Genomic DNA, 21,789 nt, shown 5'->3' on the forward strand with positions numbered 1-21,789 from the left:
AGAAGAAGAGAATGGAGAGAGGTTTAAGGGCAGAGACTCAGAAGGCCTTATAAACCATGCTAGGAATTTAGGGTTTTATTTTCCAGGCATTAAGAAACCACTGTATGTTTGTTTTGTTTTATAAAAAATTAAGAAATTAACTTATTTATTTCTCATAACCTTCGTAAGAAGTAGAAAAGCAGGCAATACTGTTGTCACTTCTTACAGATGGGGAAGCTGAAGCACAGTGCTCTGGAACTTGTCTACTCACTCAACCTTTATGTCCTGATGCCACTTGGATAGGTTCAGTCTGTCTCTGTATGCTGCAGTTGTCAGTGATTAAACTCAGTAATTAGTATTAAGATTAGAAAAATGTACATGTAAACTTTTAAATGCATTCATGCAACATCAACTTTTCGCTAACATTGCAGAAAAAGCTGTTGTCCAGTTTGAGACACCCTCTTATTTTTCTTTTATCATAGATCCCCCCAAAATTCTTTGATTGTGATAAGACCAGTTAACATGAGATCTGCCCTCTTAGCAGGTTTTTAAGTGTACGATGCATTTTTGTTGAGTGTAGGAACAATGTTGTGCTGCAGATCTCTAGCACCTACTCATGTTGGAAAATCAGAACTATATGCCTGTGGATTAGCAACTCCCATTCTTTCCTCACCCCCACCCCAGCCCTTGGCAACCACATTACACTTCTCTGTTTCTATGAGTTCGTTTGTTTTATTTTTGTTTTTTTAAGATTTTTTAAAAATTTATTTGAGAGAGAGAGCTCGAGAAGGGGGAGAGTCAGGGAAAAGCAGACTCCCCGCTGAGCAGGGAGCCCAATGTGGGACTTGATCCCAGGACCCTGGGATCATGACCTGAACCGAAGGCAGCGGCTTAACCAACTGAGCCACCCCCACACCCCAAGTTTGTTTATTTTAGAGACCTCACATAAGTGGAGTCAGTATTTGTCCTTTTGTGGCTGACTTATTATACTTATTTCCAACATGACTCAGTTGATTTTAAAATAGGAGTCTGGTGGTAAGGTGAAAAATAGAATAGCTGTTAGAGAAATTGAAGATAGAAAAGGTTATCGGAATAACTCAGATCAATGAATATAAATTAATGAAACATCAGTGGGATTGAAAGGAGAGTACTAAGGACTGGATACTGTAGATTAAGAGACCAAGAAGAATCCAAAGAGAACACCAAATTCTCATTTTTTATACTTACAGAGTAAAGGTACTGAATTAGTTTTCTGTGTTGTGTAACAAACTGTCACAAACTCAGCAGCTAAAAGAAACAGCATATTATTTCAGAGTTTCTGTGGTTTCTGTAGTTTCGGTGGGTCCTGTGCAGAGTTCTCATCTGGAGGCTGAACTGGGGATGGATCCACTTACAAGGTCATTCAAGTTGCTGGCAGAATCCATCACCTTGAGATGATAGGACTGAGTCCTCTGGTTGGCTTTTGGCTAGGGACTGCTTTCAGCTCCTGGAGACCACTCACAGATCCTTTTCCCATGGCCCTCTCACAGTGTGGCAGCATGCTTCTTCAAAGCATTAGAGAAAGTCTCTAGTGTGGGTCTAGCAAGATGTAGTCTCATATAACATCATATGATCTAGGGAGTAAAATCCCATCACTTTGGCTCTATTCCATTAATTGAAAGCAAGTCACAGGTCCCACCTACACTCAGGGGAGGTGGAATCATACAAGGGGTAAATACCAGAATGTGCAGTTCATTGGGGTCACTTTATTGTGTGTCTGCCACACATCCAGCCTTTGACAGCAAGTACAGTAAGGAGATCGGAGTGTACATTCGGGAATCAGATGGACCTGGGTTCAAATCCTGACTCCATGAATGACTGGGTTTTTGGTCACTAAACCTGTTTCCTCTTCTGTAAATGAGGATAAGGTCTATCTCCTGTGTGTCAGGAATCAGTGAAATAATGCAGGTATAACACTCAGGTGGGTGCCCAGAACACAGTAAAATGCTCATTCTTTCTCACGTGCATTATCACATTTGGGCTTCAAGCACTGTGAAGAATAACTAATTGAAAAGTTAAGTTTCAATTAAAGGATTTGCCCAAGTTATATAAGTTGATATTGATGTTCAGGATTTGAAAATTTAATCTAATGGACTTTTTGCTGTACTAGTATGAGCATAAATGAACACATTCGTGAAAATCATGGGACTTTGGGAAGAGGATGGGCCCATAGAGTTTAGCTGTTCCAGTCTCCCCATTTCACAGATGACGAAGCTTAGGACCACACAGGAAGGTAACCTAACTTGGCTAAGATGACACGGTACTTAGTGGCCAAGCCAGGACTAGAGCACCGGTCTCTTCCCTCAAGTTACCTTTTCTACCATATTTGGCTACATTACATAATTTATAAATTGCATGACTTTTTAAAAAGTTTTCACTCCATCTTCTAGGCCAGAACTTCCTTTCTCAATGTGACAGCTGATTTTTTAATGCCAAGTGATAGATGTATAGAAAGTTCAATTTCAAGGCCTAAGGCCTAAAATAAGAATTCACTTATTAGGCTGACTGAAATCCAGCCTTTTTGAACATCTCTATTGTATAAAATGTGATTTGCTTCTTTAAATGTAAATTTAAATTACTGACTTACCTGTATACATTTTATCTATAATTATTGACTCTATATTTTATTTTGAACTAATTTCTAAAGGCGCCTCAATGATAGTAATGAAAGGAGCACTTAAAAAGCATAGAATCTTGTTAGCAGCCATGTTAGGCCAGTATTTCCTGCTTAATCCCTGGAACTGGGAATGAAGACATTATTTAATATCTTTTATCATTCTCCATCTTTGTACCAGATGTTTTGCTAGGGGCTTGGAGGAAGAGAAGGGGTCACCACATGACCAGGAATTCTCCCACCCTGAGACAATAACTCTAACCACGTTGATAACCTTCTATATTTTTTTCTGCACAGGCAGTTTTTAATAAAAATGACATTTTTATTGTTTTTAATAAAAATGTCATTTTTATTAAAAACAATGATTACAGGAGCAATGCCTGGTCACAATAGAAGGGAGCTCAAATGGTACAGGGAGCATACAACTGAAAACTAAAAGGCTCCCCCCCCCCCCAAACTCCCAGCACCTCTGGCACTGAACCCTAGACCACTGCACTCAAAGCAGTTGCTCTCAAGGATCCCACCTTTGTTCCGCTGGTAGTTAACCTTACAATGTCTATTAAATAGTCCTCACTCTAATTTTAGATTTATTTGCTTTAAACACTAGCTGTTGAACTTCTGTCTACAAATACAAAGAAATCATTTATCATTATATGAGTCTTCTCATTTTTAAAACTGTTCTTACTTATACCTTTCCAAAAGCTCTCAACATCTGTCCTGCTGCAATTACCTCGTTCTTTTTTACAGGCTAGTTTACAAATGGAAGGAGCCAATAATGAGCATTTATGTTATTCGGATTTGTGTATATGTTACAGTCACATTCGCTTGACAGCTTAAAAAGTATGTAATCCTTAAGGTATTTGACTGTCAGAGGGGCCCCTCCTAAGCACCCCACTCTAAAATTCTCATTTCTGTCTAGCTTTTTGCACTTCTCCTATTCGCTATATCTTGTGTTTTCCTCTCAAATGCTCTTTTCCCTTTTTGGTCTCTATCTCTCTTTGAGCAGTTTATTCATGAGAACTCAGAGTTCTTGAAAGTCTAAGATAAGCTTTATTTTGTCTTCATATCTGTTTTGCAAGGTTAAATGGATATAAACTCCCAGATTCTAAATGTAAAGGAATTGCTCCCTTATCTTCTAGTTTGGCATTCATTATAGATAAAAAGTTTGGTGGCACCTTATTCTCATCCTTAGGAATTTTTTTTTTCTCTCTCTCTGAAGTGTTTAGGATCTTTCTTAAAATTTCTGTCATTTCTAAGATTTTACCGGTATAAGTCTTGTCTTATTAATCTTATTTGGCATTTTGTGGAAACTTTCCATTTGAAGATGCGTGTCTTATTTCTTCTATGATATTACTACTTTTCTTGTGTCTGGCTTCTGTACTTCCTGTTGGGTGGGATTTAAACTCTCAGAAACTGACTATGTTGAAATTATTTGTGTATATTTTTCATTTCTTGATCTGTTTACTGGTCTCAGAGAATTCTTTGAATTTATCTTTCAGATTAAAACCGTGGTCCTCCACAGTATCTAATTTTAATCCCGCCTATACAGTGAATTTTTTCAGTCATCATATTTTTAATTTACAAGATGTTTTGTTCTCCAGCTGTTCCTTTTTTTGGTAGCCTGTTTTATTTTAAGGCTTCAGTGTTCTTAATCTCTCTGAGGACACCAAATAGAGGTTTTGTTTGTTTTAACTCTATTTAGTGAATTATATTTTTATTCATTTCCTCTGTGGTAGTTGTTTTGTTGGTTGTTGTCAGTCCTTCTCTATCCTCCTGTCAGTTTTCCTCAATTCTCCTTGATTTTTCTTTAATTTTGGGTGCTGTCCTTGTGTCTGTATGGAACACTGCTAAAGATGTTCTTAGCACCGGCCTGTGCTCCCTCAGCAGCTGGACAGGCCTCTTGCCCTCACAGATCCCTCCACTAACTCTAGACACTTTCTGGTGACCTCGTGTTTTCACATAAGATATGTTGTGACCATTTTCCGATGTCGTAAGTTCAAACATGCCACTTCTACTGGCTGCAGAGTTTTCCATCCTACTATTACTGCTCTTTTTTTTTTCTTTAGGCATTTGATTTTTCCAGGTTTTCACTGGATAACACTAAGGAATATATTTGTACATGCATTTTTCATACCTCTGCAATAATTTCCATAGTGTTAATTCCTGGAGTGAAATTTATGGGTTGTGAAAGACTTCTGACAGACATCACTAAATTGCGTTTTGGGAGATTGTAACAAGTCTCAGTCTCACATAAGAATACCCTTTTCTCTATACTCTCGATAGTGGTAGATATCATCGTTCCTTTTCAACTCTTTGCTAATTGATGTATATAAAACAGCATTTTATTCCTGTTTGAACTTGCATAATATATGAATATTTTCATGAGTTTTTTTGTGTGTGAATTGACTCTTCCTGTCCTTTGCCTGCCTCTGTTGAAATATTCACCATTTTGTTTTGCTTTATGCGAGTATTTGTTTTAGGAATATTAACCCTTTTTTATACATGTTACAAATATTTGTGTCCGTTTGTGGTTTGCCTTTAACTTTTTCCTATGTGTTTTTTGCTGTATACATGTTTTGGTGCTAAGTTTATAAAGCCACCTATCTACCTATCCAGAGATTAAATTTCATTTATACCTCTTGGTATGTTTATGGTTTCTTCTTTTATATAAATTTATTTTGTAATATGGTTTGAGTAGGGGCACATCTGTTTTGTTTTGTTTTCAAAATAACCACCTAGCTGGCATGTTTCTTTGTAGATTGATCGTTCATCCTTTCCTCCCCTCCTCATTAAAAATCTCTCCCTTGTCACATACTAAATGTTTTATGTGTGTATGTATCTGCCTAAAAATAACTTCCCAAGAGCATCCTACAGTTCATGAAACTTCTAGCCAGACTCTTCTGTTACCCTACTCTTTCTAGAAAACACTTAAGTATAATACTTAAAATATTGTATGAAAATCTTAGTGCTTGCTTGTTACTCTAATTCTTGAGAATCAAAGGCCTTCCCCCCCACCCCCCCATGTTGGCTTTATCAGAGCACTTTGTTATCAGCCAAAGGTTCATTCTTTTTGTCAGCTTGCAACATATAGGGAGAAAAAGCAACTGTGTTAAATGGGGTTGAACATTACAATTATGGAGAGTTGAGTGGTTTCAGAGATAGAAAAGTTTAACCTTTGTGAAATTGAAAATTGATATAAATAACAGTGTTTGAACTTTAAGAAAGTAACCAGAATGCTCATAAGTTAGCAACATTTCAAAAGTTCTGTTTTATTGTTACTGATTTTAAAATGGATAAAATTAAAGCACTATATATATATAGTGATTTAATTAAAGCACTATATATAGTGCTTTAATTTTATCCATATATAGTGCTTTAATTTTATCCATTTTAAAATGGATAAATATATATATATCATATATGTTATATAAATATATATGTATATTTCTTTTTTTTTTTTAAGATTTTATTTATTTATTTGAGAGAGAGCATGAGAAGGGAGAAGGTCAGAGGAAGAAGCAGACTCCCCATGGAGCTGAGAGGCCGATGCGGGACTTGATCCCAGGACTCCGGGATCATGACCTGAGCTGAAGGCAGTTGCTTAACCAACTGAGCCACCCAGGCACCCTATATATATATTTCCGTATAACCCCATCTATGGTAGAGTTATCCTAGATGGAGTTACATACAGTTTCTAAATGACACTTATTCCTGGAGTAGTTCTCCTAAGGGTCTGCCAATCTGTGGGAAAAACAATGTACTCCATCTTCCCTGCCCAGTACAAGGCTCCAGCCCAGAGATGGTTAAGGCTGGATTTCACCATGACATTCTCTAGAAAGAAAAGGTACATTATGCTGCTTTAGGTCACATGTGAACTACTGGAGAAAAACTACATTGATGAAGGTATTTTGCTAAGAAAATAGTTAACCAGAACTCACAAAGCTGGTTAGCGGGTCGAAAACCTGAATTTTGAGTTTTGCTATTAACTGCATGACCTTGAGTGAATATTGCTTAATGATTCTCCCCCACATACACTTTTTTTTCCTCCCAGAATCCTTTTACACTAAATAGACATTTCCCCAAATATGTTCTATAGACCATTATTGCCATGAGGTGCTCTGGGAGTTTTAGGGGTCCACAGTGAAATGAGTTAGAGAAATGCTGTATAGTAGATTCTTCTCTAGAAAATACACAATGTGCAGTATAATATTTTTTTTAGTTTTTTATTTTTTATAAACATATATTTTTATCCCCAGGGGTACAGGTCTGTGAATCACCAGGTTTAGACACTTCACAGCACTCACCAAAGTGTGCAGTATAATATTAAAGGATGGTGGAAATCTTACAGGAAAGAAACCCTTACATCTTTTGCACCCATTTCTTGACATCTCTAAGAACTGTGTTCCATGAAGTCCACTTTAGGAACCTGTTGTAGGTGTCTGAGATTACTAAACATCTTTCATCCTAATAAAAAGTTTTAGCTTATATAAATAAATTTTATTTCAAGGTGGTACTGTAATTTGTAATACACTGTGGAATCTTGTTAAGGAAATACTAGGGAAAAAACCCTTTAATTCTGTAATTTTTAGACTCGTGGATTTTTAAACACAACAACACAGAGAAGCATTATTTTCCCTTGGAATACCAAAACTTTGGTTTGGGATGATTGCCCAGAAGGTAGGGTCAGAGGTTTCCCTACTTTTTGGGAGCTCTGTCCTATACCTCAGGCTCTATCCACAATGTTTCTACAGGGTGCACTTTGACGTTAGGCACTCCTTCATATCCAACACATGTTTTCTTTTTTTAATACGATTTCAGCTGTTATTGGCACACAGTATATAGACCCTCAGGGATCCTTTATTTTTCATAAAGTAATACTTGGCTTCCTAATAATAAAATTCAGAGGAAAAATCAAGGTGTCTTCATCTTATTTGTAGGATGGGAGCGGCAGATAATATATATAAAGGACAGAGTACCTTTATGGAAGAGCTGACTGACACTGCAGAAATAATAAGACAAGCAACATCCCAGTCCTTGGTTATCTTGGATGAATTGGGAAGAGGGACGAGCACCCATGATGGAATCGCCATTGCTTATGCTACACTCGAGCATTTTATTAGAGATGTGAGTATCTTGCACAGCTTTTTGTATGTGAATGGTGCATAGCATATAAATTGTTTTTCTGGTCAGCTTCTAAATATTCAAAATGATCAGGGATGTCTGGGTGGCTCAGTTGTTACGCAACTGCCTTCAGCTCAGGTCATGATCCCAGGGTCCTGGGATTGAGCCCCAAGTCAGGCTCTCTGCTCAGCAGGAAGCCTGCTTCTCCCTCTCCCACTTCCTCTGCTTGTATTCCCTGTATCACTGTCTATGTCTCTTTCTGTGTCAAATAAATAATTAAAATCTGTTTTTAAAAAATTATCTTTATTATAAGTGACTCTATACCTGCAATTGGCCATTAAAACACTCTACATTGAACTTAGATGGATTAGCCCTACATCATGTCTGTAATTCTTTGATGTGTCTTCTTTGCTTTTGCTGAAACAGAGTAAAGGCCTCTCTGGCAGTATTTCCCCCCAGAACTGTTTTCATTATCCTTGGCAAACTCTGAATTAAAAGCAGGGACACCCCCCCCAACCCCAACTTGCAACCCAGTCCTTAAGGAAAGGACAAAAATGAGATAGAGCCATTTTAACCTATGAAATCCTTTTTTGAGCAATATCCTACAGGGCCTTGGTAGAAGAGATTTAATCTCATGTCTTTGTGCCTTTCTTTCACTCTTTGAATGCATATCTGTTTTTTCCAGAGGGCAGGTCTGAGCCTCTTGGTGTGAAGTTTTGTTTGTGTTAAATCCTCCATCCTTGTCATCTCCATCAAGCTCTCCGCTTTATTAATGCTCTCTCTCTCTTCATTCTCGCCTCTCCTCCTCTGCCTCTCCTTCTTGGCACCTGTCCGGAACCTTGTCGGTCTTCGGTTTTTCTCTTAGTATTTTGTTCTCTGCTTTTAAAACTCTTTCCTATGGGTCTTTCCTCCCTTTTCATTTCTCCTTCTCTTCCTTACATAACCAGTAAAAGCATATTTTTTACTCCTATTCCTTTGCACAGCACAGGATGCAAAAATAACTCCCCTTTTCTTTAAACTTCTGTGGGCCTGTTTTTGTTTGAACATTTAGTTAGCTTATATAGTTAACGGTGGCATGTTTTCGACTTTAAAATAAATACTTTTAATTTTTCTTAAAAAAATTCTTTATTTGTAAGAACTCAGGAACATCTCTTTAATTATCGTAGAAACTGCATATCACAGGTTCAGGAAAGTCCTGTCACTGCCTCCCAAACATATTCTAAACATTGATTTAAGAACCTTCAGGAATGAATCATGACAGACTGAATTTGACAGCCCCCTCTGAGCTTGATTTCATTGCTCCAAGTGCTTATCAGTTACTGTGATACATAACAAATTACCCCAAGACTAAGTGACTTAAAACAGCAATAATCATCTGTTAGATCTCTCAGGGGTCTGGAGGTAAGGAATTTGTGAGCACCTTAGTTGGGTGGTTTTGGCTCAGGCTCTCTCCTGAGGTTGTGGTCAGGGAGTCATCTGAAGGCCTGACTGGGGCTGGAGGACCCTTTCCAATGTGGCTTGCTCGCTGCTGGCAAATTAGTGCTGGCAGTTGCCCAGGGCTCTCATTTTCTTTCTCTGTGAACCTCTCTCCATGGGGCCATTTGAATATGGCTTCTGCCAGCTCCCAGAAGAACCATTCCAAGTGGCCCGAGCATTTTATGCATTTATGACAAAATGCGTTTTATGACCTAGCTTCACAAGCCACACACCGTCACTACCATCACATTCTGTTGAGCACAAGGGCCAGCCTTGATTCACTGTGGGAATTCACTGCTCAAGAACACGAGCATTGGGAGGCCATGTTGGAGCCTGGCTACCAAAAGCAGTTTGGTGATATGTTAAAGATCCCTTTAGGAACCCTCAGGAACAAATCATGACAGAATTAAATTTGTCACTTCTCTTTTCATTGCTTCTATAGCAGCTTTTTGATGTTTTAAATGTTAATGAAGAAAGTGTTATTTTTAGATAAAATTTATGTTAGAGGTAAGTCACTGAAGAGGATTCTTCAGGAGCAGAGTTTCTACCCTTTTTTATGGATGAAAATCTGCATTTTCTTGGTGTCTTTTGATTGCTGGGATGGGGAAGAGAGAGCAGAGAGGAGGGATGGGGAAGCTCCTGTGGCGGCTACAAGCTGAAAATGGCCTTGAGGAGAGCAGTGTTATGACCCAAACCCTTAGGTCTTCTGGCAGCAAATGCATGTCACCTCAGGGAAGGGGCATCATGGAGACAGCTGGTCCACAGATACTTTGGGGGCAGATTCTAAGAGCAGCTCATCAAAGAAATCTTGCCTTAATAGGTTTATTGTAATTGTTATAAGGCACATGTTCTGACTTTTAATGAGGTGAATGGCAGATGAATCAAAACTGAAGTTCTTTTATTTAATCACCCCCTTCTGCCAATTTTTATCTTTTTTTTAAAAAGGTTATTTATTTATTTGAGAAAGAGAGAGAGAATGTGTGAACGGTGGAGTGGGGGCAGAGATAGACTCCCAAGCAGACTCCCCGCTGATCACAGAGCTCATTGCGGGACTTGATCCCAGAACCCTGACATCGTGACCTGAGCCAGAATCAAGAGTTGGCTGTTTAACTGACTGAGCCACCCAGGCGCCTCTTCTGCCAATTTTTAGATCAAGATTTGGTGTTAGCTTCTTTTAAGATTTAAGAAATAAGGGATTTCAAAAATACATAATAATGTGTACTTTAAAATAATGCTTATTAAGGAATCCATAAATGCATATGAATACTAACAAAACAAAAGTAAATTTCAAAATGGCAGAGGTAGGGTAGGGAGAAAAGAAAGCTCTTCTTTACAGAATGCCAACTAAAAAATACAGAGAGAATTTTTTTAAATCAGCATTTACTAGTCACTGCATCATCAGGCAACAATGATCCATAGATGGCAAAACTTTGAGTTTTGCCACAAAAAGTGTGTGTGTGTGTGTGTGTGTTATGGAAAAAAGGATATTCACACAATCTCAAAGTATTACTCCAGAAGTCATTAATTACAAAGGTGAAAGGTGTCGGTATAGTAGAGAAATCTTCTGGGCACTCACTTAAACCAAATAAGCAAATTTAGCATCCCCAATAGTAGGCCAAATTGATATCATGTGGCTCTTGATACGATGTACTGAAAAGAGTATGGCACCTCCATAAATATGTAATATATCTGCCAGTAAGGTTTAAGCTTATTTGGAGAAAAAAATCAACCAAATCCAAATTGAGGGACATTATACAAAACATGATACGAAACTCTTAGATATTTCAAGAACATTAATGTCATAAAAGACGTAAAAAGGAGGCTGGGAACTTTTCTAGATTGATGGAGACTAAAGAGACATGACTAGATGTGTGACATGCATGATCCTTGATTTTTTTTTTTAATATAGAGAAACTTTATAGAGTATTACTGGGACAGTTAAGGAAATTTGTGGACAAATGTTAGGTAATAGTAATATATCAGTGTTAAATTTCTCAAGTTTAATAATTTTATCTGGTTAATATGAGAATGCTTTTGTTCTTAAAAGATAGAATTTTAGGTATTTAGGGATGAAGTGTCATGTCTGCAATTCTCAAATGTTTCAGGAAAAAAAGTGTGTGTGTGTGTGTGTGTGTGTGTGTTATGGCAAAATGCAAACCAAATATAAAATATTTATATATATTTATATATTATATGTATAAAATTGAACCAAAAAACTGTTGTCTAGTTAAAGAGTATAGCAATGTTCATTGTACTTTTCTTACAATGTTTATAAAGGTTTGAACTTTTTCAAAACAAAATTGGAGAAAAGTTTAAGGTAAAATTTAAAAATAAAATAACATTGAACCAAAAAACTGTTGTCTAGGGAAAGAGTATAGCAATGTTCATTGTACTTTTCTTACAATGTTTATAAAGGTTTGAACTTTTTCAAAACAAAATTGGAGAAAAGTTTAAGGTAAAATTTAAAAATAAAATAACAGGGACACCTGGGTGGCTCAGTTGGTTAAGGATCTGCCTTCAGCTCAGGTCGTGACTGCAGGGTCCTGGGATCTAGTTCCGAATCGGGCTCCCTGCTCAGCGGGAAGTCTACTTTTCCCTCTGCCTGTCGCTCTCCCTACTAATGTTCTCTCTCTCTGTCTCTGACAAATAAATAAAATCTTTAAAAATAAATAAATATAAAAATAAAATAACGTTTGTCATGTCTTACTGCTTTAGGTGAAATCCTTAACCCTGTTTGTCACCCATTATCCACCAGTTTGTGAATTAGAAAAAAGTTACTTGCAACAGGTGGGAAATTATCACATGGGATTCTTGATCACTGAGGATGAAAGCAAAGAGGATTCAGGTATGAAATACACTTGCAGTAAGTACAACAGGAATGTTGTTGGTTTTCGTGTTTGATTCATGAATACGTGAACTTACTGCTTATTAAAAATAAAATGAATGTTGATTATAAATGACATTTGTCCAAGTTCATTTTCTCCAAGCTTAGGGTCAAGTAGAATTTACATTTATCTTTGCCATCTCTGAGCACTTCTCTGGGTTTTGTCTACCTCGTTTTTCTATAAGAAGGAGATGGGGTCAGAGGTGCCGTGTAGGTTTTACTCTTAGATTGGTCCCAGGAAAGGTGCCCGAACAGTCAAGTATATTAGTCATCTTCAAAAATGTCTCATCCCCAGTATTCTATACTGAACATATGTTTTATCTTAACTTGACAAGGGAACTGAATGTTAGGTCAAGTGGCTTGCCCACGTGGGCCACCTGGGTAGGGGTTGAACTAAGCCTAGAGTCCTAGAATCTGCTATCTGCTTGCACATTCTTTCCTGCTCTGCTAGAAGAGGTATGTGGGATCTACACTATTTTTCCTAGCCTTCCCACCCTGGACCACTGTCACAGGAATGAGATGTTTCATGAAAAAGAACATCATTAGCCAACAGAAATAAATTCAAGCGCTCTAAGTAATATAGTCAGTTTCAGTATAATCTTATTTTCCTGTTCAGTAGTAATTTTTTTAAGCTCCCAGCCTGTGGGCCAGCAGTGGTTTACACAGTTGGTGTGCTGCAATGGAAAATCCATTACCCAAGACACTGCAGGGTCCAAATTTTATTTTGGAAAAGTAATAAAGATGGACCTGAAAAAGAAATCAGGCAGCTGGCCCAAATAAAACAAAGCCCTGGACCTGAGCTAAATGTAATGTTAGGCAATCCTTGCCTTTCACCACCATGCAGTCTTGAAAAACACATCATAAATTCTCACATGGAAGCAGTTTCATGTCTATTAATCTGCATCCAAAGTGACAGGAGGAGCTTATAAGCTAAAACCCAGTGGGATAAACAAGAGTTCACCAGCAGGGAAGGGTCAGTGATAAGCCTTTATGTGAACTGACTACCAACCTGTAAGTGTTCTGGCATTTTATTTTGTTAATTGAAATTTATATTCATGAACCTAATTTTAAACATGAAATGATGCTGAAAGGCACATGCTAACGGGCAGAAAACCCCTGCCTCTGTCCCTTCCCTCCATGCCCCCTCCCCGTCCAGTCCCAAGGCAGCCACTTTCACCTCCTTCCAAATCTCTAAATCATATGCTTATCTGCCCATCTCCTGCTTCATCATCTGGACACATTATTGTTCGGCTTCTCATTGTGCTGGTTGGGAGTCCTCAGCCTTTGCTGCTCTGACCTCCCAGAGTACTCATTCCAGGTTCTTTCTGCCTCATTCCTCTTCAGAGTTTTCACTGTTATTGCCAGCAAGTATTGCTTAATCATGAGCCAGGTATGAGGACAAGTGCATTTTTGTTCTTATGCAATTTTTTTGCTTTTTGTGTTTTTGAAGGCAGTAATTGCCTTGTTTTCGTTCCGTTCTTCTATTTGAGTCTATATCTGACTCTTCCTGTACCTGCCAGTAGCTTTATAAAATGCCTCTCCAGACATTTTTCCATGTGATTGAACTGCTGGTTCCACTTCTCCTCGCCGGAGTCATTCCCCCTGGAGCCCTTTGTCCTGCTTCTCTGCGATGGTTGCTCCCTAGGCCTGCTGCACAGCTGTTGTCCTGACACCTGCGTTCACCAGCACACTAGGACTTCTCTCATCCCGCCTTCTGTGCATTTGCTTGCAGGTAACAGGATCCTGGAATTCACAGAGGCTCCAACAGTAAGAGTAGAAATAATCTCACATTACAGGGACCTCAGAGGAAGAGTGGGCTTCAGCTCTTCTTCTTTACAGTTCCCCAGGCTCCATGTTCCAGCCTTGCTTGCTTCATCGTCAGACAGCGTGGCCGAGGCTCTTTTGTACCTTAAAGCCAGAATCAACAAATATCCAAAGAAAGAATAGGGACCAGCATTTCTTGGGACTCTTTCTTAGGAGCCGGGGAGCTCTCCTCAGATGTTCACTAACATCTCATCATTGTCGCCTCTCCTTTTCAGAGTGGAATCACATGCTCACCCTTAAACCAATGGCTAGAAAGCGACAATGACAGGGGTAGCTTGGATCAGTCTAGATTAATCAGGATCAACTTTGGGAGCTTGGCATGAGGACATTATCCCCTCAGTTAAATGGTCAGTGAGTTATTTCCATATAAAATCAGGGTTTTCTTAGGGTTGGAAAAGATTTTGGATAAGCTACTAGTAATATCAGCTAAAGGAGTGAAAAGTTTTGAGATTTTGCAGGAATGAAAAGTCTCCAGTACACCTTCATACTTCATTTATAATTTCACTAGGGCTGGAATTTTAGGTTGAAAATAATTTTCACTCAGAATTTTGAAGCATTGTTGCATTGCCTGCTTACCTCCAGTGTTTTTCTAGCTACATCTGTGTTTCATCCATTACCTCTAACCTAGCTCCACTGCTGTCTGAATTAGAGGCCCCTGTGTAGGTTATCGCTCAAGCACCCCAAAGACCTTTTGGGTGGCTTTGAAGATACGCTGTTATTTCTCATGGCGAGGTAGATAAAGCAGCAGACCTGCAGTAAGAAACATGTACTTTAATCTATTCCAGTCTATGAAATCTTGGACAGGTTACCTCACCTCGTTCACCTCTAAAAATGTTATGAATCAGTCCCAAAAGTGACTTCAGACACTATTTGATCAACACACATATTTCTTTAATAACTGCCCACAGAAGTTTGGCTTTCAAACAAATTTTGCTAAGTTCCCCTGTAACCAGCAGAAACATGAATTATTGCTTTCTCTGACTCTAAGCAGAATCAGATAAATTTTTCAGTAATATCCATCTAGAAACGGTTATAGGTTATAAGTGAAGTCCTCACCAAGAGCTTTTATTTACCTTCTTCTCTCCTCGCTGGCTGTCTGCTGCCACAGTTGCATCACACCCACACTCACGCTCTCTCCCCTTCTCCCCTCTGAGAGGAGTGATGGACAGTCCTGATGGAGAACATAACTCTTAAAACTCTGTAATGTGAGGGGGCGCCTGGGTGGCTCAGTCAGTTTAGTGTCCAACTGTTGGTTTCGGCTCAGGTCACGATTTCATGGGTGGTGGGATCAAGCCCTCTGTCAGGCTTTGCACTCGGTGGTGAGTCTGCTTGAGATTCTTTCTCTCCCTCAGTCCCTTAATGCTCATGCTCACACTCTCTCTTTCTCAAATATATAAATAAATCTTTAAAAAAACCAAAAACAAACCCTAATGTGATTATGGAAGAGTAGTCTCATTATTTACCTTGATGGTGTGAGAACTACCAAAATTAGTACTACAGTAGAGACTAGGATGTGATGAGAAATTGAGCAGCTGTTTGTGCTGAGGTATGTTAAATTATTTGGAGCAACATAGTATTTTATATTATATAGCTATAAAATACAGGACTATTATAGCTATATTACATAAAAAGCATTGTATAGCTATGTATATGTATACATACTATATGTTATATATATAAAGAAAAAAAATGCCATCAGCAAAGCAAATTTTAACTAAGGGGGTTTTGTGTGGCATTAGTGGGCTTCCAGAAAAGGATAGAAGAGTGGATGGCTGGACAGATGACAAATGGACAGACAGATGAATGATTTTATTTTTATTTTTATTTTTTTTTTTTAAGAAAACCGGCATGGAGGTTAGATTATAGAGGAGAGGAGAGGTCGGACATAGGTACATCAGTTAGAACCAAGCTAGTTGACGTGATAAAGACTGTTTTTTTGTCTTAAGGATGAGAAGAGTTTACCCTTTGGATTGCCTACTGCTGTTCACTTCACTTTTGGTCATGTGAGCATCAGTGAGTAACAAAAAACTACCCAGGGTAGCAGGCACTGGCTTCTCCACGTTTCTTTCCTAGTCTCCCTCCACCCACCTCCTCACCTGTTCTTTATGTTCTCAAGTTTTATTTGGAGGCAAAAGGTATTCTTAGTGCTTTGTAATGTGAGTTTTAGTCTGTATTCCTGAGAGTGCCAGCATTCTTTCCACCTCCCACTTCCAGCACCCAGCCTTAGAAAGGTGTTATTTGCTGCTGAATTCTTAGAAGAGGTTAAAGAAAATTCCATTATCCTTGTTCTCGGTTATGCTTTTTAGTTGTTAGCTGATAAAAGAGTAAACCCATTTATCATACACATTTATGAAATGACATAGTATATGAGAAAAAGCTCTTGATAAAATTATAATATGTTTATTGAGATCTCAGAAATTCTTTTTATAAAGATTTTATTTATTTATTTGACAGACACAGGGAGAGAGGGAACACAAGCAGAGGGTAGAGGCAGAGGGAGAAGCAGGCTACCTGCCAAGCAGGGAGCCTGATGCAGGGCTCGATCCCAGGACCCTGGGATCATGACCTGAGCCGAAGGCAGATGCTTAATGATTGAACCACCCAGTGCCCCAGGATCTCAGAAATGATTAAAAATCTGGTTCATTTTGGGCATTTTTACAACTCTATGTAATTGGGTTGAGTTTCATAATAAAAGCTGCATAATCCTGAGATGCTTGAGATTTATCAAAGATTAAACAGTATGCAGCTTTGTCTTTCTGTTATTGTACTTCATTATATCCTAGTTCTTTGGAAGTTTTTAGTTTCTGTGTATGTATTTGTGTGATAGCAGAGTCTGAGATTTTTGTGGCAGGTGTTGACTGGAAGAGCTCTCATGATCAACACCTGAGGGCAGGCCTGGTCCGATGGGGCTGTGTTGTGGTCATAAGGCTTCAGCCAGTCCTACCGAGAGCTCTGAGATGGGATTGGTCTTTCAGAGTTGATGCAGTTTGAAGTGAGGGGGCCTGGCCTTTAATACCCTTTATTAGTTAGCTATTGTTGCATAGCAGATTACTCCCAAACATAGCTGAAAACAGCAAACATTGATCATCATACTATTTCTCTGCATCAGGAAACTAGGGGCAGCTTAGATGGCCACATCTACCTCACGATTTCTCCCAACGCTACAGTCAACGTTGTCTAGGTCTGTCATCACTTCACAGTTTCACTGGGGGAATTTACTTCCCAGACCTCTTACATGGGTGCTGGCAAGCTTTAGAGTTCCAAGTTCCAAGTTCACTCGTGTGGCCGTTGGCCAGAGACATCAGTTTCTTCTTTTTTTTAAGTGGTTTTTTTTTTTTTTTAAAGATTTATTTATTTATTTATTTATTTATTTGACAGACAGAGATCACAAGTAGGCAGAGAGGCAGGCAGAGAGGGAGGAGGAAGCAGGCTCCCCGCTGAGCAGAGAGCCCGATGCGGGGCTTGATCCCAGGACCCTGGGATCATAGACCTGAGCTGAAGGCAGAGGCTTTAACCCACTGAGCCACCCAGGTGCCCCGAGACATCAGTGTCTTTCCATGTGGGCTTCTTCATAAGGCAGCCCACAATATGGCAACTGGCTTCCCTCAGAACAAGTAAGCAAGAAAATGAATGCCCAGGACAGAAGCCACAGTGTTTTGCAATCTAATCTCAGAAGTGACAACACATCATTCTTGCCATATTTTATTTGTTAGAAGCAAGTCAGTGGGCCCTGCCACACTCAGCGGCAGAGAATGACACAAGGGCATGAACACCAGGAGGCAGGGATCTTTAGTTGCCATCTTAGAAGCTGCCTACCAACTCCCATAGCAACCAGTCATGGTGCAGGCTGCCCAAGACAGGACATGATCTCAGATGAAGCAGTTCTCTTTTTAAGCTGAGGTGACTCCCAAAGAGGGGATATAGCTGTGGATTGTGGACTGACAACCTTCCTGAGAGCTGAGGCAATAAATCCTTTAGTCCTCAGGGGGAGCTGGGTGCAACTGAACAGTGTCCACTTGAATATATATAACTCTCAGTTAACCCAGTTCATTTAGTAAACCAGAATTTCTCAGTCTTGTTATTTAAACTGCACCATGTTGTATTTCCTTATGCGTTTTTTGCTGTTGTTTTGTTTTTAGCATTCTTAGAAATATCTCTTACATGTGTTACTTTACAGAATGTGTTGCATACAAGACTGTTCAATGAGCACATTCACTGAAATAACACTTTCTTGGTCTGTTTTTACAGGAAAAATTGTACTGTGTATCAGAATCATTTCCTTTCTGATAATAGCAGTTCAGTTGAAATTTTTTGGGAAGAAGCATAAAACAAATCTTTTCCTTACACCAAGTCATTTTTAAAAACTTGTAGGTCGGGGGGGTGGTTGGTACATGACTGGCTCATTCGTTGGAGCATGTGACTCTTGATCTCGGGGTTGTAAGTTTGAACCCCATGCTGGGTGTAGAGATTACTTAAAAACAGAATCTTACTTAAAAAAACAAACAAACAAAAAAAAAAACCCACCTTTAGGTGAGCTATAAGGTCCTAAATGCAAGAGAATCTTCAAAATAGTATTTCCCCTTTTCCTAGATATGTATAATTGATAAATGGTGCTGAGAGTGATTAGGAACAATGGGTTTCTTTTTCAGATTGTAAATTTTAATTGAGTGAAGTTGTAGGAATTTATGTCTTATTTAATCTTCTGCTTTGAACTTGCAGGGATGGTTTCCTTTATCTCCTCTTTATTTATTTTTTAATTTTTAATTTTGTAGGTGAAGAGCAAGTTCCTGATTTTGTCACTTTTCTTTATCAAATAACCAGAGGAATTGCAGCAAGGAGTTACGGACTAAATGTGGCTAAACTAGCAGATGTTCCTGGAGAAATTTTAAAGAAAGCAGCTAGCAAGTCAAAAGAGTTAGAAGGATTAGTAAATATGAAGAGGTCAGAATGATTGTGTGGCATTTTTTTACTTATAATGAAAACTTCCAAGTTGTCCAATGAAGAGGAATGTCCTGTAAATGAATGTTAGGTTTACCTTTAAGCATTTCTTCAAATATTCTGAAACATTTAATTAAAATAAAATGAAAACAGATCTTTGAAAAGCTCATGTGAATTCAGTCCGCCTTCTTTACTCAGATTTTTATCTGTAAGTTGCTAAATTGGTTTTAAAGTCATTTTTCTAAAGAACTAAGTTAACTCCTTACTGTGTGCCAGCACATTGGTTGCTTAAAGCATTCAATTATACAACAAATGACTAAAAGAAACCATGACATTTAAAACCTTTAGAGTACTTCCTTTGTCCATATACCGCATTCAGAAAGTAAGAATGTCAGGGTATGAATGAAAATAATAGTATTATATAACTATGTAATTATAGTCCGTATCCCCATGTCCCTTCTTTTGTGGATTGTTTATGACAAATTTTTCTTTCTAAACTACCTGCAGGGCACCTGGGTAGATCAATTGACTGGGCATCCGACTCTTGATCTCAGCTCAGGTCTTGATCTCAGGTTTGTCAGTTCAAGCTCCATGTTGAGCTCCACACTGGGTCTGGAGTCTATATTTTAAAAAAACGGAAAACAAAAACCCAGCTTTATTCAGACATCTGTGTGGCACAGTCAATTAAGCATCCAACTCTTGGTGTCGGCTCAGGTCATGATCTCCCAGTTGTGAGATTGAGCCCCGTGTGGGGCTCTGCACTCAGTGAAGAGTCTGCCTAAAGATTCTCTTTCTCTCTCCTACTGCCCCTCCCCCCCGCTCTGGCTCTCTCTCTCCTCTTTCTCTCTGAGTTGAATAAATATATCTTTAAATTGCCTTCTTTTTGTCACTTAGAATGCTTATGTGTATTATGTGAATGCATTCTATGTTTTACCCTTGATATCCAGCCAGTAGGTAGTCAGTATATTAACTGATCTTGATCTATATCAGAGGTATGCTTTGGAAGAAAGATATTCCCAAAAAAATATCATAGTAAAAAATAATAAGTTACAGCCTTTCCCCCCAAATACAAGATTATATGATAAAAGGACATAACTTCCTTATCCATCCCCTGCCCCACACCTGTACTACCTGGAAAGTGGGATATGCTTAGGGCAAGATATTACTGCCCTGGTTGATAATTTTATGACTGCGAGGGAACAGATTGTTGGTCAAATAGAAAATCTTGACTGGTGACCACACTACAGGAAAAATTTTTAGTCCTGCAAATCATTACCAAATTTACATATTGAAATAGCAATACCTAATATTAATTAAACAATTACCAACTTGTATACTGAAGTACAGTACTGCAAACAACCTCTCCATTTCTTTCCTCTTGTGGTTCTGCCTTGCCACTCTGTAGTGTGCAGGGGTAAATGATGGTTGACCAAATCCAAAGCGCTGGACTCTGGCATGATGTGTGGCTTCCTCTGTTGGCATTCTCTTTTGGAACCTTTCCACAATACCAGGTTAGGAAAGTTGTTATTTATTATGAGAGTTCCAAGATAAGCCCTTACTTCTCTGCAGAAGTCCAAAGACAAACTTAAATCCTCTTTTGTTATCTTACTACTATTTTTCTTCTTCCCTAGAGAAACTAGAATAAAACTTTACTACAAAAGGACATATATATATATATGAGATGGCAGTAAAATATGATAGTTTATACTTACTCCTGCTATATAGCCAGTAGAACAGCAAGAGCAATAAAATTCACAGGTTATAATGTTTTAACTCTTCCAACTATTGTGTGACATTTTGAAATCTATAATCTTGACAAGAGAGAATTGTCAAAAGAGGTTGCATTGGGGTAGAAACTGATCATTTATTCAGACACTATATTCATTATTTTTACCTTTTGACTTAAAGTGCTTATCATATCAGTTCCATTGGCGAGATCAAAGAAACCAAGGGGAATCTTGTACATTTCTGTGGGTTTATGATAACAGTTAGCATTTATCGAATGCTTACTGTGCACAGAAACAAGTCTACGCAGTCATTTACAGCAGCCCAGACAGACAGGCACCAGTTACTAGTATTACTGCTTTACCTGCACTACCTCAGTCCCTATGACAGCCTTGTGAGGTATAGGTACTGGCATGATCCCCATATTGTAGTTGTGGAAAATGAGGCCAAGCAAGGGTTGGAAATCGACCAGGAAGTCAGGGTCCTATACCTAGTTAGTGGTGGAGCAATAACTGGAATTCACCCTGGCTCCAGACCCTAAATATTTAACTGGTTGGTCTATGTTATGCTGGCATTCTTCTCTTTCATTAGCTAGCTTTGCTGTATTAAATCAGCTTTACTTTTCATCCTGTGAGCGCTCTTAGCTTCTGGTCTGAGTTAGAAGGGTAAGAAGCTGGGGTCTCCCCTCCTTGGAGGTAGTAGTGGCAATCAGCAGCCTCAGTCCTTGATTATAACAGTGTCATCAGAAAGCTGATGCTGACACAACTTCCTAACCACAGAGCTCTGTCTGGTGCTCTAAGTCACAGACCCTTTTTTTTTTTTTTTTTTTTAAGATTTATTTATTTGAGAGAGCACGCAAACAGGAGGAGCAGAGGGAGAGAATGTCTCAAGCAGACTCTGTACCTAGCATGGAGCCCAACATGGGACTCGATCTCACAACCCCGAGGATCATGACCCAAGTCAAAACCAAGAGTCAAATGCTTGACCACCTGCACCACCCAGGCACACCTGTCTTAGACCTTTTATAGCTGTCAGTGAAATGTATTGTACCCCGATAATTCCATTTATAAAATAAATCCTATTTTATTTTCTCTCCAGGAAAAGGCTAAAGTATTTTGCAGAGTTATGGATGATAAATGATGCAAAAGACCTGCAAAAATGGAGAAACGAGTTTGAAATAGAAGAAATT

At 38.7% G+C, this 21,789-nt stretch overlaps 1 protein-coding gene across 1 annotated transcript in view; it reads left to right on the forward strand.

Annotated features, from left to right (window-relative positions):
• MSH3 (mutS homolog 3) overlaps positions 1-21,789 on the forward strand; it is a 198,228-nt gene that overhangs the window by 166,623 nt on the left and 9,816 nt on the right. Inside the window, 4 exon segments of the mRNA XM_059175350.1 lie at positions 7,570-7,756; positions 11,945-12,074; positions 18,710-18,878; positions 21,699-21,789. Coding sequence (XP_059031333.1) covers positions 7,570-7,756; positions 11,945-12,074; positions 18,710-18,878; positions 21,699-21,789 — 577 coding nt within the window.

This window comes from Mustela lutreola, chromosome 5 (assembly GCF_030435805.1).
Source record: "Mustela lutreola isolate mMusLut2 chromosome 5, mMusLut2.pri, whole genome shotgun sequence".
Taxonomy (NCBI): Eukaryota; Metazoa; Chordata; class Mammalia; order Carnivora; family Mustelidae; genus Mustela; species Mustela lutreola.